The sequence below is a fragment of the Triturus cristatus genome, chromosome 1_2 (assembly GCF_964204655.1).
Source record: "Triturus cristatus chromosome 1_2, aTriCri1.1, whole genome shotgun sequence".
In the NCBI taxonomy this organism is placed as follows: domain Eukaryota; kingdom Metazoa; phylum Chordata; class Amphibia; order Caudata; family Salamandridae; genus Triturus; species Triturus cristatus.
In genome coordinates this window covers 529,549,566-529,561,727 of record NC_140580.1, presented here as the reverse complement: position 1 = coordinate 529,561,727, position 12,162 = coordinate 529,549,566, and the positions used below count along the sequence as shown (strand labels likewise).

The 12,162-nt window shown below is 47.0% G+C and overlaps 1 protein-coding gene across 2 annotated transcripts in view; it reads right to left on the bottom strand.

Moving 5' to 3' along the window:
* The window catches only part of HPS1 (HPS1 biogenesis of lysosomal organelles complex 3 subunit 1), a 365,168-nt gene that overhangs the window by 297,469 nt on the left and 55,537 nt on the right, over positions 1 to 12,162 (bottom strand). For both annotated transcript variants that reach the window (XM_085606326.1, XM_085606327.1), the window contains exon 4: positions 5,354 to 5,488. In XM_085606326.1, the coding sequence (XP_085462452.1) occupies positions 5,354 to 5,488 (135 nt within the window). The remainder of the gene's footprint in view (positions 1 to 5,353; positions 5,489 to 12,162) is intronic.

Here is a 12,162-nt window from a genome sequence, read left to right as displayed (position 1 = left end):
ACGACATCAAGGAGCCATTTGTTCACTGTCTTGGCATCATTATTGGTGTCTCCCAATAGCACGGGCATAGAGAGTGCTAAAATCTCCTGTAATTTGGGCATCAAACCTTTTTTCCATGGCCTAACTGAGGGAATAGTAAGAGTGGGTTTGCATTCCCTTTGTCTGGGGAGGGACCATGCAAATGCCATTAAGAAAGTGTCTCCCTCTCCTTTATCTCCCATGCCCGGCGGCGCGAGCGGGAGGAGGTGACCCGGGTAGAGGCCGAGATTGCAGAACTGGAGGGTGACCTGGGGAGCGGGGTAACAGACGACAAGTTGCATGTTCTACACCTAAAGCAGGCGGCCTATCGGGCCCTCGTCACGGAGGCGGCCAGGGGCCTCAGTAGAGAGCAGCAGGGGCGATTGTATGATGTGGGTGATAAGGCTGGCAAATTGATTGCGTGGTTGGATAAGAGGGAGAGAGCGAGCCGCGTGGTGCCTTTGATTGAGAGTGTTGATGGTGCGTGTGTCACTGAGCCGGAAGCCATTGTCTCCTGCTTCGCGGATTATTTCCGCGAAGTCTACTCCCCGGTTTCCCCCTGCTCGGAGGCAGATTCCCATGCCCTGCTTCGGGACATCGCACTGCCCTCCCTAACGGTGGAGGACAGGGATTCGCTGGACGCCCCTCCCACCTCGGACGAAATTGCCTTGGCTATTCGCTCGGTTGCATCCGGCAAGGCCATGGGCCCCAATGGTATTCCCATCGAGCTCTACAAGCTACGCCCGGATGTGTTGGCGCCCCACCTGCGCGCGATGTTCCTGGCGGCCCACTCGCGGGGTTCCCTCCCGCCGGACCAGCGTCTGGCCACAATTGTGGTGATCCATAAGGAGGGGAAGCCCCGTGAACGGGTCACATCCTATAGGCCGATTTCGCTTTTGAACGCGGAGCCCAAAATCCTCGCCAAGGTGTTGGCCAACAGGTTGGTTGGCGTGGTGGGCGATTTGGTCCACCAAGACCAATCTGGCTTTATACCGCACCGCAACACGGCGCTCAATCTGCGGCGCTTGCACGGGGTGCTCGCGCGTGTCCCATTTGTGCGGGAGCCGGCCATCTTGGCGTCCTTGGACGCCACCATGGCGTTCGATACGCTTGAATGGCCATACATCTGGGCGATGCTGGCGAAATTCGGGTTTGGCCCGGGTTTCATTAGCTGGGTCAAATTGCTATATTCGGGCCCATTGGCGCAGGTGGTAGTGAATGGGCGAGTCTCGGCCCCATTCGCGCTGGGGAGGGGTACGCGACAGGGTTGCCCCCTGTCGCCTCTCCTGTTTGCCCTGGCCCTGGAGCCCCTGGCGGAGTGGCTGCGGTGGCACCCTTCTATCCGTGGTCTCCGCTGGACCCCCGAGCATGAGGACCGTGTGTCCCTCTATGCTGACGATATCCTTCTGTATCTCGCCTCCCCGCGTAAATCACTGATCGTCCTGGTTGATGTTTTGCGCTCATTCGGTCGCAACTCAGGCCTGGTCATCAACTGGGCGAAATCCTGTGTCTATGTGCTTTCCGGGGAGGCTCCGGCCCTACCACGGGACTGTCCGATCCAGATTGCCTCCCAAGGTTTTCGGTACCTGGGTATCTATATCACTCTTGACCCGGAGGCCCGCTATGAGCGGAATTTGCTACCCCCCCTCCGGCGCTTGAGGGAGGACGTGGTGCGCTGGCGGCGTCTGCCGCTCTCGCCTCTCGGCCGAGCGGCCTTGTTTAAAATGATGTCCCTGCCACGCTTCCTCTACGCCCTCCAGAATACTATGGACTTGGTCCCGGCACGCTATTTCCGTGAGGTGGAGGGCCTCCAGCGGCGCCTGTTCTGGGACGGGAGGCCGCGCATTGCTCTGGCTAAATTGACGCTCCCGTGGTACGATGGGGGGGTCGCCCTCCCTGACATTAAACGGTATTACTGGGCCTCCCAACTAGCTGCAATTAATCATGGCCTTTACGGGCCCGCCTTGAACCCGGCATTTGAGATGGATAAGATGCTCCTGCCCGGTGGCGATTACAAGCGAGCGCTCTACGCTGGCGCGCCCGACTCCCGTTTGACGGGACCGACGCGTGTCATGGTGCGTGTCTGGCACGCGGCTAATGCAGCTATGGGGTGGAAGGACCGTTTGACCCGGGCGTCACCGCTGTATGCGTCTGAGAGGTTGGGCTCCCTGTGGACGTCGAAGGGCTTCGAGAAGTGGGACACGATCGGAATCAGCACGGTGGGAGATCTCTGGACGAGGGGGGGGATTCAAAACTTTTGAGACGCTGCAGGCGGAGTTCCAGCTGCAGGGCAGTGAGTACTTTCGGTACCTACAGGTCCGCCATGCGCTGGGCTCCGTCTTCCCGGATGTCGCATCCATTCCGGAGTCTTCCCCCCTGGAGGACAGAGTCCTAGATGGCCATGTCCCGGACAGCACGATCTCCCTCATATACAAAAAACTGATCAACGATAGATCGTGCCTGCTGACTAGTCTCCGCGTGGCTTGGGTTGCCGACGGGCTGGAGCTGGACGACGAGGATTGGATTTCCGCGGTGGCCTCTCCGAAAGAGGTGGCCATCCCGGCTCGCCTTCGTTTCGTCCAGCTCAAGATTCTTCACCGGGTTTACGTGACGGGGCCAAGGCTTCTGCGTATGGGTTTTGCTGGTGACGGAATGTGTAAGCGTGGCTGTGGTGCGTTGGCGACTTTCATGCATATACTGTGGGAGTGCCCGAAGGTGGAGCGATTCTGGCGTGGTGTGCATGAGGTCCTGCGTGTGGTTACGCGTGTCGCGCTGCTGCCTGAAGCGAGGAGATGCTTGCTGAATGTATGGGAACCGAATGACTATTCGGTCCCGCAGACGCGGTGGGTGACTCTGGGATACATGATAGCCAAGCGCGACATTGCTCAATTGTGGGGATCCCAGAGGCCCCCTGCGGTGTCGGCCTGGAAAGAGCATATGGATTGGTGTATGTTTCGTGAAAAGGTGGTGTATGTGGCGAGAGGTAAGCCTGGGGCGTGGGTGAAACTCTGGGGCCCCTGGAACGCCTACCGCGGGGGTATTTGTGAGCCACCACTGCTACCGGCTGCCTCGCCTGCTCCGTCTCCCTAGACGGCCCCCCTCCCTCGGCCGCGGGCGCGCGGTCCCCCAGTCCCTGATCTATTCCCATTCCCCTCTCCAGAGTTCTACTGCTGGTTTGGATCCCCCACTTATGGAGCACGTGCTGTCACTTTGGATCGCGGGTTGCCTTGCGGGTGTGGTTTTTTGGTGTTGTTTTGTTTCATGAAAAGGGAACCGTACTGTGGGCTTGGAGCTGTGTGGCCTGCACCATTGATTACTCCTGTTTCACTGCTCTGCACTGCCGAGAGACTTTTACTGTATGTATGCAATATGCTTTTGTCATTCTAGCGGCCGGCCGGATGGTTGTAGGCCCATACCTGTAACTTTTACAAACTGCAATAAACGGTTTCAAAAAAAAAAAAAATAAAAAAATAAAAAGAAAGTGTCTCCATAACAATGGAGGTAATGGATAGAATCAGGTCAATAGTATGCAATGCCCTGTGGGTAGGTCAAGAAAGGTTCAATATAAGATTGAGAGAAGCAGTAGTCTCTCTTGGATCCGGCCATTTTGTTTTCTCTGTCGTCCATTTTGAGATTTCAATCTCCTTGGATAGTAAATTTGTGTACTTTATTACAATGAGCACGATGATCAAATCTAGGGAATTAATAAATTCCCCTGCAGAGCCCTGGGGGCAGTAAATTATGGCCCCAGTGAAAGAGGTTAGCGCATTGAGAGATGTACAAAAACCCAAAGCCTCCACACCTTTCAAGTACTCAAATTGAAAAGTAGAACATAAAAGGCTGTTTTTAAATGCGATATCAAGTCCTCCTTAAATTTTACGTCACGGTCCGGATGCATGCATTCATAGTTCTCAGAGAAAGCAAGTTCGATGTCTGGGGACAAGTCTTCTTTCATCCAGGTTTCAGTCATAAACAGTACATCAAATTTTGGGTCAATTAAAAGAATATAGATATCTAAAGAGTGTTTCTGTAGAGAGCAAATGTTAAATAGGGTAGCTTTCAGAACAGTCTGCCCCCTAACAATGCCCCTACTACTCTTTATGCCCATATTTGTAATATGTACAAACATTTTAAAATTCATGCAAAAAATAGCGTCCATCCTAAGGGGTAAAGGAGACTTACAGGTATTAAAATTAAGCACCTGCAATTTCTCTGAAGTATAACTGATCCGCGTGGTGCTGTTTGGGTTAAATCCAACATAGTGGCTAGTGGGATGCAGAGAGGGCAAACGGGCTTGCCTTTGGTGCGCCGGAGGCACACCAGCGACTCACCAGTTATGCGCGTCCATGCCGTGGTTGTGTTTTTGCAAGCAGAGCTCATCTAATTGAGCATCTGAACCATACAACTAGAGTGCTGCCAAACAAAGATGTCGCCTCTAGCGGTGTCAGCATGGAGGAACAGGAAATGAGAAGAAAATCCTGCCACTCGCTCCCTTAAAAATATTACTTTCAGTAACAACAAGAAAAGATTGACTAAAAAATATGAACAGACTAAAAACAGAATTGACTAAGAACAGCAGTAAAACATTTTGCAAATTGAGAACAGTATGATTTGAATTTGAAGTGCACAAGTGCATAGTTCAGTCGTTCCAAAATCATAATATTCCCCCCCACCAGAGCAACTTCATTCATTAGTCTGTGACCGTGTCATTAAAGTGTTTCGTACACTTACTCCAGCATACATCAAGGGGCAATTTTAGCCCACTTGAGCCATTTAATGACTTAAATGGGAGTTACAGCATGCTGCCCTTTCACAAGGAGCTGAACCACACATAAGGTACTTCCCTTCAGTGCTGGGTGCACCAAGGTAATGTGTACTTTTTTGCTACCAGAAAAATACTTTTGTCTTTCGACAATTTTTTAGAATTAATGAGGGCCTGGCAGCTTACGGAACAATAACGTTTTGCAAAAAACATAACAAAATAATTTCCAAAGAACTGGCAGGAAACACCAGACCTATTCACACGTTAAATATTGATGTTACCATACCCCAGGCACCTTAGAACAAACTTCTATAGTGTTCACAAAACTTACCTTTTTCATCTGTCCAGAAAACACTTGCACCTTCACAAATTTTTTAAACTGCTAAACCAAAGGCCAATTGGTAAGAAGGCAATAATGTTTCTTAAGGTGTAATTGTTCTTGGAACAAGATACAGTTTGAAACTGAGTAATACACAGTGCTATGTTTTAAAGGATGAGAAGAAGTTTATGAAAGCAGACATGTTTCTGCATGTCATTGGAGAGACACTCATGCTTTGGTTAGTAAGAACATACCAGGTGAAGCACACAAATGTGTCCATTCTCAGTCGTAAAACAAGTATAGATATCCTTGAGTTTGTCTAGGATGGTCATGCATGAGATGAGCAAAGGGGCAAAGAGTGTGTTGATGCTGTCAGCAAATGAAGGAGCCTACAAAAAAAACAGAAAAGAAATAATAATGTACACTTTTGTAAAACAACAGATTATTTCTCCATTTCTTGCATGTTGCATATCAGAGAAAATAGAAGCACTGTATTTGCTATTCCCAGAATACTTACTGCTGACTGGTAGCTAAATCTAAAAAATCTGTAGGTAACCTCAGAGACATTAATCGTGAAACAAATGGTTGTGAGGACCATTTTTGCAGATTCTTAAGAAGTTGTCCCTTTGCCCAAGTAATCAGATTAACGTACTACAGAGGTCGACATACCTCCTATGGATCACAGTGGCCATGCCCCTACTGTTGTGCAAGAAGCAGAACTATAATAGTGTTCACTGCATCAAGTCACACAGGAAGTCTAGGGGTGATGAACTTATACCCCTGGGAGGCTCTTGCAATGGTTAACAGATCTGGTTATTTTAAATCATTTGCCAGAATATAAACTAAATGTATGTTTGTAGTATGTAACCACCATGATTTTATCTGGTTTGCCACCTTTATTAAGGAACCGATTTGCTCAGTGGCTCTCAAATCTGCATTCAGGATTGTATACTAAACATAGTATGGTCTGTTTTAATCTTTTCTTTCCTTCAGTCCTTTGTTTTGTTGGTTGTGATTTGAGGCCTTAACCGTGAAGGAAGATTGAAGCTTTCAGTTATTTTCTGAGTAGGCAATTCCGAACCTCTTGCTGCAAGCAGTATATCTCTCCACCCTCTGGTTGCATTAATGCAGAAATATTATCTGTGGGGCTTCTCTTTTTCGCTGTTGCAGTATTGAAACTTTGAGATGGAATGGCTAGAAGCAGCCCTGCTTCCCAAGAGAATGGTGATTGCCAATTCCAAACCCTCAACCCACTTCACAGATCCACCACCTGCCGCTCTGGCTAAAAACCTCAATCGTACCCTAACCCCTCTATGGACCAAGATCATTAACAGCTTCTTAACAATGGCCTTGTTTGAGGCAGTCGGGTAGCAGCCCAAGTAACCCCCCTGCTGAAACAACCCGATTTAGACCAGAACGTACCCAAGAACTTTAGACCCAGCACCAGCCTTCCTTTCCTAGCAGACATCATTGAGAAATATGTTTTCTCACAACTCAACCAACACCTAGACACCAACAACCTACTTGACTCACAGCAGTCTGGTTTCAGGAAGGGATGCAGTACTGAAACAGCTATACTGAGCATAACAAATGACATACACAGCTCCCTTGACTCAAACAGATGCTGCCTGCTTGTCCTCCTTGACCTCTTGGCGGCTTTCCACACAGTTGATCACAAGCTACTTCTAGATGCCCTTCAAAAATGCATCAGAGCTGATGGCACTGTTCTGAATTGGTTATCTTCATTTCTACTTAACCATTCCCAACTCGTCAAAATCAACAGCTCCATGTCCCACATCTCGCCCTTAACCCGAGGTGTGCCACAAGGCTCGGTCCTCTCTCCCACACTCTTCAACATTTATATGGAACCCCTCACCACCATTCTAAAACAAGCAAATATCTCGTACCACTTATATGCCGACGACACCCAGCTTTACCTAGAAATATCCTCTCTTACCGACATTCAATGACTTAACTCCACACTCTCAAAAGTTCAAAGCTGGCTATCACACAAAACTAAAATTATGGCCGTCTCCAATGAAAACACTTTTGCCCACATCATTACTCCAAAATAAGGGGTCCCTATTAATTTCTCAGTCTGGACATTACCTGGCTCTTCGGTAACAGTAAATCCAGAGCAGGTAAAGAACAGGGATTTTAGTGAGTCACTTGCAATGAAGGCGCTGGGCAGGTGGCGACCTGCTGAATTTCGAGACATGCATGAACCACAATGTTACAATATGAATTGATCAAATCACTGTATGTAGTATCACATTTGAAAACATAAACAGTGAGAACTGCATCGTAAAAGTGTCTTTGGTACAGGCATGCAACTGAAAGAACAACACTAACCACCTGGGCACCTAAGTGATTTAAGGCTTAATTGTGACTGCATTACAGTAATCTTTCAATCAGAGCGTTTTCTGTGGCACATCTCATAACATCAAACATGTTTGCCTCTTTCATGGGCTTTGTCAGGGAAACAGCCTTTACCACACAGTAGGAACCACGCAATGCCATTCCCATGCATCTATTAACAGACAATGCCTTTACCACGGAAGCCTTTACCATACAAAGTAAGTATATTTAAACTAAGTGTGTGTCTTATGTGTGTGTGCACATGTGTGTATGTAGGTATGCGTGTGAATATATATATTACCTACTGGCGGTCGCCAGTAGGTAGTTATAGTTAGGACCCTGTTTCCATAGGAAAACCGCAACATTCTATTTTGAATAACTTTGGCGCCGGTCGACGAATCCTCGCATAATTTTCAAAATAGGTGGGGCGCTACGCTCCGCTCCTACCCTGAAAGTCTCGGGGGGATTCGTCAAGCGGGGGCTGAGATAAAAGGGGGGTCCCAAAACACGTTTTTCCCATGCATTTTTCCATAGGACCTTTAGACACAGCTACAGCCCGAACGGCTGAACAGAGTTCCTTGAAATTTGGCAGAGAGGTAGTCTACAGGTCAAGGAAGTGCCTTTTGTAGGTTTGGTGTAAATCTGTTCAGTAGATTCTGAGAAAATAGCCTTTAAATCAATATATATATCTGAGCCAGCTTACGGTGCGCTTACGGTGCGCTTACCGTACGCGTACGGTGACGTGCGCGAGCGCGAGCGCGATTCTGATTGGCTGTTCGATCTAAGTAAACATTCGAATCGGTCGAAACCAGGAAGCGGCGGCCTCCATTTTCTCTCTCGCACTCTGAGGGGGGCAGCAAAAACAAAGACAAAAACCATCTAAAGGGGCAGTATATTCAGTTCTTAACCACCCAGCATCAATATAGGTGTCCCCAAACAACCCCCAAGGCCAAAAAAACAATTTTATTTTTTTCGAAAAATCGCCGATTACGCTTACCGTACGCGTACGGTTAAAATTAAAAAAAATTATCCACATTATCCCCACCCCGTGTGCAAATGGTGCCCGAAGGGCACCATTTGTGCAAGGCTTATAGCAAAAATGAAAAATACAAATGAATACCTTTTCACAACGAAGCGCATAATATGTCCCCCATGTGCGCACGGTGCGCGAAGCGCATCGTGCGTACATGGCCCATCCCGCATAACGTGGGCACGCGGTGCGCGCAGCGCACCGCGTGACCACTGTGCGTGCACGGCACTAACTGCGTAAAGTGGGCGCGCGGTGCGCGAAGCGCACCGCGTTCTCACTGTGCGCGCACGGAACGAACTGCGTTAACTGGGCGCGCACGCCACGAATGGCGTAAAGTAACTTAGCATTTAAAAAACCGTACAAATTCACTGAAAAAACCATAGGTTTCACACACGTTATAGTTAGGAATTAGCATTTAAAAAACCTTGCAAATTCACTGAAAAAACCATAGGTTTCACACAAGTTATAGTTAGCTGTACATTTCACTCGTAAAAAACCAATGAAATTCCCCCGTTATAGTTAGTGCAGGCAACTATAACTCACGCGACCGCAATCCTCTGCTGATGACATATGTGTCTTTATGAAAAAAAAATATTTGTAATATATGTATAGCTAAAATTTAATGGAAGAAGACATGGGCAAATAAGTGTCTAAATACAGTATTAGCATCAGCAGAGGATTGCGGTCGCGTGAGTTATAGTTGCCTGCACTAACTATAACGGGGGAATTTCATTGTTTTTTTACGAGTGAAATGTACAGCTAACTATAACTTGTGTGAAACCTATGGTTTTTTCAGTGAATATATATATATATATAACATTTAGGAATGGGGTGGGTAGGGGTATTGGGCGGTAATGTTTTTAGTGGTTTAGGGATGCGTGAGTCTATTGGGTGGTAAAGGTGTTTTTAGGGCTTAGGGGTCGGTAGTGATATCGGGTGGCAAGGGTGTTTTTAGGGTTTAGGGGTGGGTAGGAGTATAGGATTGTAAGGGTATTTTGTGGGTAGGTAGGGATATTGGGTGGTAAGGGTGTCTTTAGGGTTAAGGGGCGAGTATGGGTATTGGGGTAATGGGCGTTTTTAGGGTTTTGGGGTGAGTAGGGGTATGGGGTAGTAAAAGTAACTTAAAAAAGGGTTTAGTGGGGATCCCGCCAATTAAAAAAAGAAGTGTTATATATATATATATACACACGCACACACACACACACATATATATATATACAAATATATATTAAAACGTTTCATTTACCTTATATATACTTACCTTGCATTGTAAAGGCAGGTATGATAAAGGTAAATGCGTGGTAAAAGATTCCATTGTGAAGGCAATGTGTGGTAAAGGCAGTGAATTGTAATGGATGTGTGGTAAAGGCATGCGTTGTAAATGCATGCGTGGTCCTGTGATACAACCCTTTGTCAAGGCCCTGCTCAAATGTCCCTCATATTCACATTCCCTTCTTACCTTTAATTTTCATAAATGGCTACAAAATTCATTAGCGATCAAAACACATTACAGACTACACATGAGACTATTACATACAAAAATTATAATCTCACACAGGAGAACATACAAATCTAATTGAGACATACCAGTGCACCTAACATAACTGGTATCTTAGAGAACCATCCCCTCTCAGGTCTACAGAGACAATTCATCTATGTGAGCATATTTATCTGAATAGGTAAATGGCAGAAAGCAAGTAAAAGTCACTTTCTACCACTGAGAATAAAGAGCTGAAGTGTATACAAGAAGTTTGCCATGTGCATAGGCTGGTTTCCACCACTTCCTTTGGACGAAATAAAAACAAAATGTGTGATCTGCGGAACAGAAACATTCTTTTAACCGCGTATTGAGATTGGTACATTGGGTCAGGCAATGAGTGCCTGATTCCAATTTTACATGAATGACATCTCATCTGATTTACGTCAGCTAAGTTAGAGTGTGCTGTTAAAAAGTGTTTTAATGTACATCAGTGGCTTCCTATTGAGTTTATGTTCAGATTTTTCGATGCTCAAGTTGGACGGCTTATCACGTCATTACTTTATAGCATCTTCAGAGCTAATTACTTTTGCAGGTCATTCGTTATAAGTGCAATGTTCGAAGACTGTGTACACCTTTGTATGCAGAAGGATACCGTTGGGTTTTATTACCGCTTTGGCTGCCAATGACAAAGGTCCCTCCCCTACCTTGGGCTATTAAAACGTGCACAGCCTGCAAACCTCAAAATTGTGTAGTTGTCAGAGAAGGTATATTTTTAAAAACACGCTTTATAGACTTCGGTAAAGATAAGTAACAGTGGCATTTTATAACTTTGCACTATCGCTCAGCAATGCAACATAACATATCTGAAGTGAAGAAATGTGCCCCTTCCAAAAGTTTCATATCAATAGTTGGCAACAAACATGCAAACCCGGGTCCCAACATGGGCTTTCATTATAAAGGGGCCCCTTGATTCCAATGGGGGCGGTAACAGCAGTAACTGTCTCTGCCAGAATTATGAGATCCACAGACAGCGCGGATCTGTTTACTATCACTCAGAGATTTTGGATGCTGGGTGGGAGCAGCTGAAATCTTGAAGTAAACGTCTGTGCCAAATGAGGAGTTAACAGGGAATGGGGCTCAGGGCTGGAGGGAGCCAAAAGCAACCCTGACAAAAAAAAAAAAATATTAAAACCAGTTCCCGCCCTCTTCCTGTCTCTTTCATTCCAATCTCTCTCTTCCCCTCTCTCTCTCTCTCTCTCTCTCTCTCTCTCCTCTCTCTCTCTCTCTCTCCCCTCTCTTTCTTTCTCTCTCTCTTTGCCTGATGTTGACACGTCCATAAACCCCAGCGAGTTGGACACAGAGCCAGCAGCCATTCACTTTAAAAAAACAGATACCAGCGGCTCAAGTCTCTGCAGGGAGATGCCAGATGGAATAAAAGGCCAATACTGTTATTTCCTCAGTTCCTTTTACACCCTCAGTCCAACCCATAAAGGACAGTATTTTCCCCATCCTCAGAGTTTCAGGTACCCCAGTATTATTAACGTTGCGGTGGGGAAATGCCAACCCTTTATTAGGGTCACTTGTAAGTTATGTCTATACTATACCACTCCTCAATGCATTCAGTCATGTAACTATGGGCCAGTTATACAGCAAGACAAATAACCCACACAATACCTATGCCTATTGACAAGACCTCAAGCAACACCCTTAAAACTCCATAACACATTGATCCATCAACACTAACGAGACACCAACGCTAATGATACAGTGGCATAGCTAGACCTTTTGGCGCCAATGGCGGTCGGGCGTTTTGCTGCTCTGCGACGGGCACAGGTGAGAGCGGGGGGGGGGGCCACAGTCCCAGCGTCTGCTGCCCTGTGACGGCCGTGGGTAAGAGGGGGTGGGTGGTGCACCGCCCCCAAAACTTGTGCCGCCCGAGCGAACTGCCCCCCTACCCCCTCTTGCTAAGCCGCTGTAATGATAACAGAACATCAAAAGCGCTGAAGATGTTACAGTCCATAAGCTGAACCAGACTCTGGTCTACCAGAAATGCGTGAAACCGAGGCTGGAAGGTAACATATCTGTTAGTGCTGCAAGGGCCACACTAATGGCAGTAATTATCATCCCGCCTCTTACTGAGCACCCTGGATAAAGGTTACATTTCCACTGTGAGAGTTAATTTACTATCCTATCTT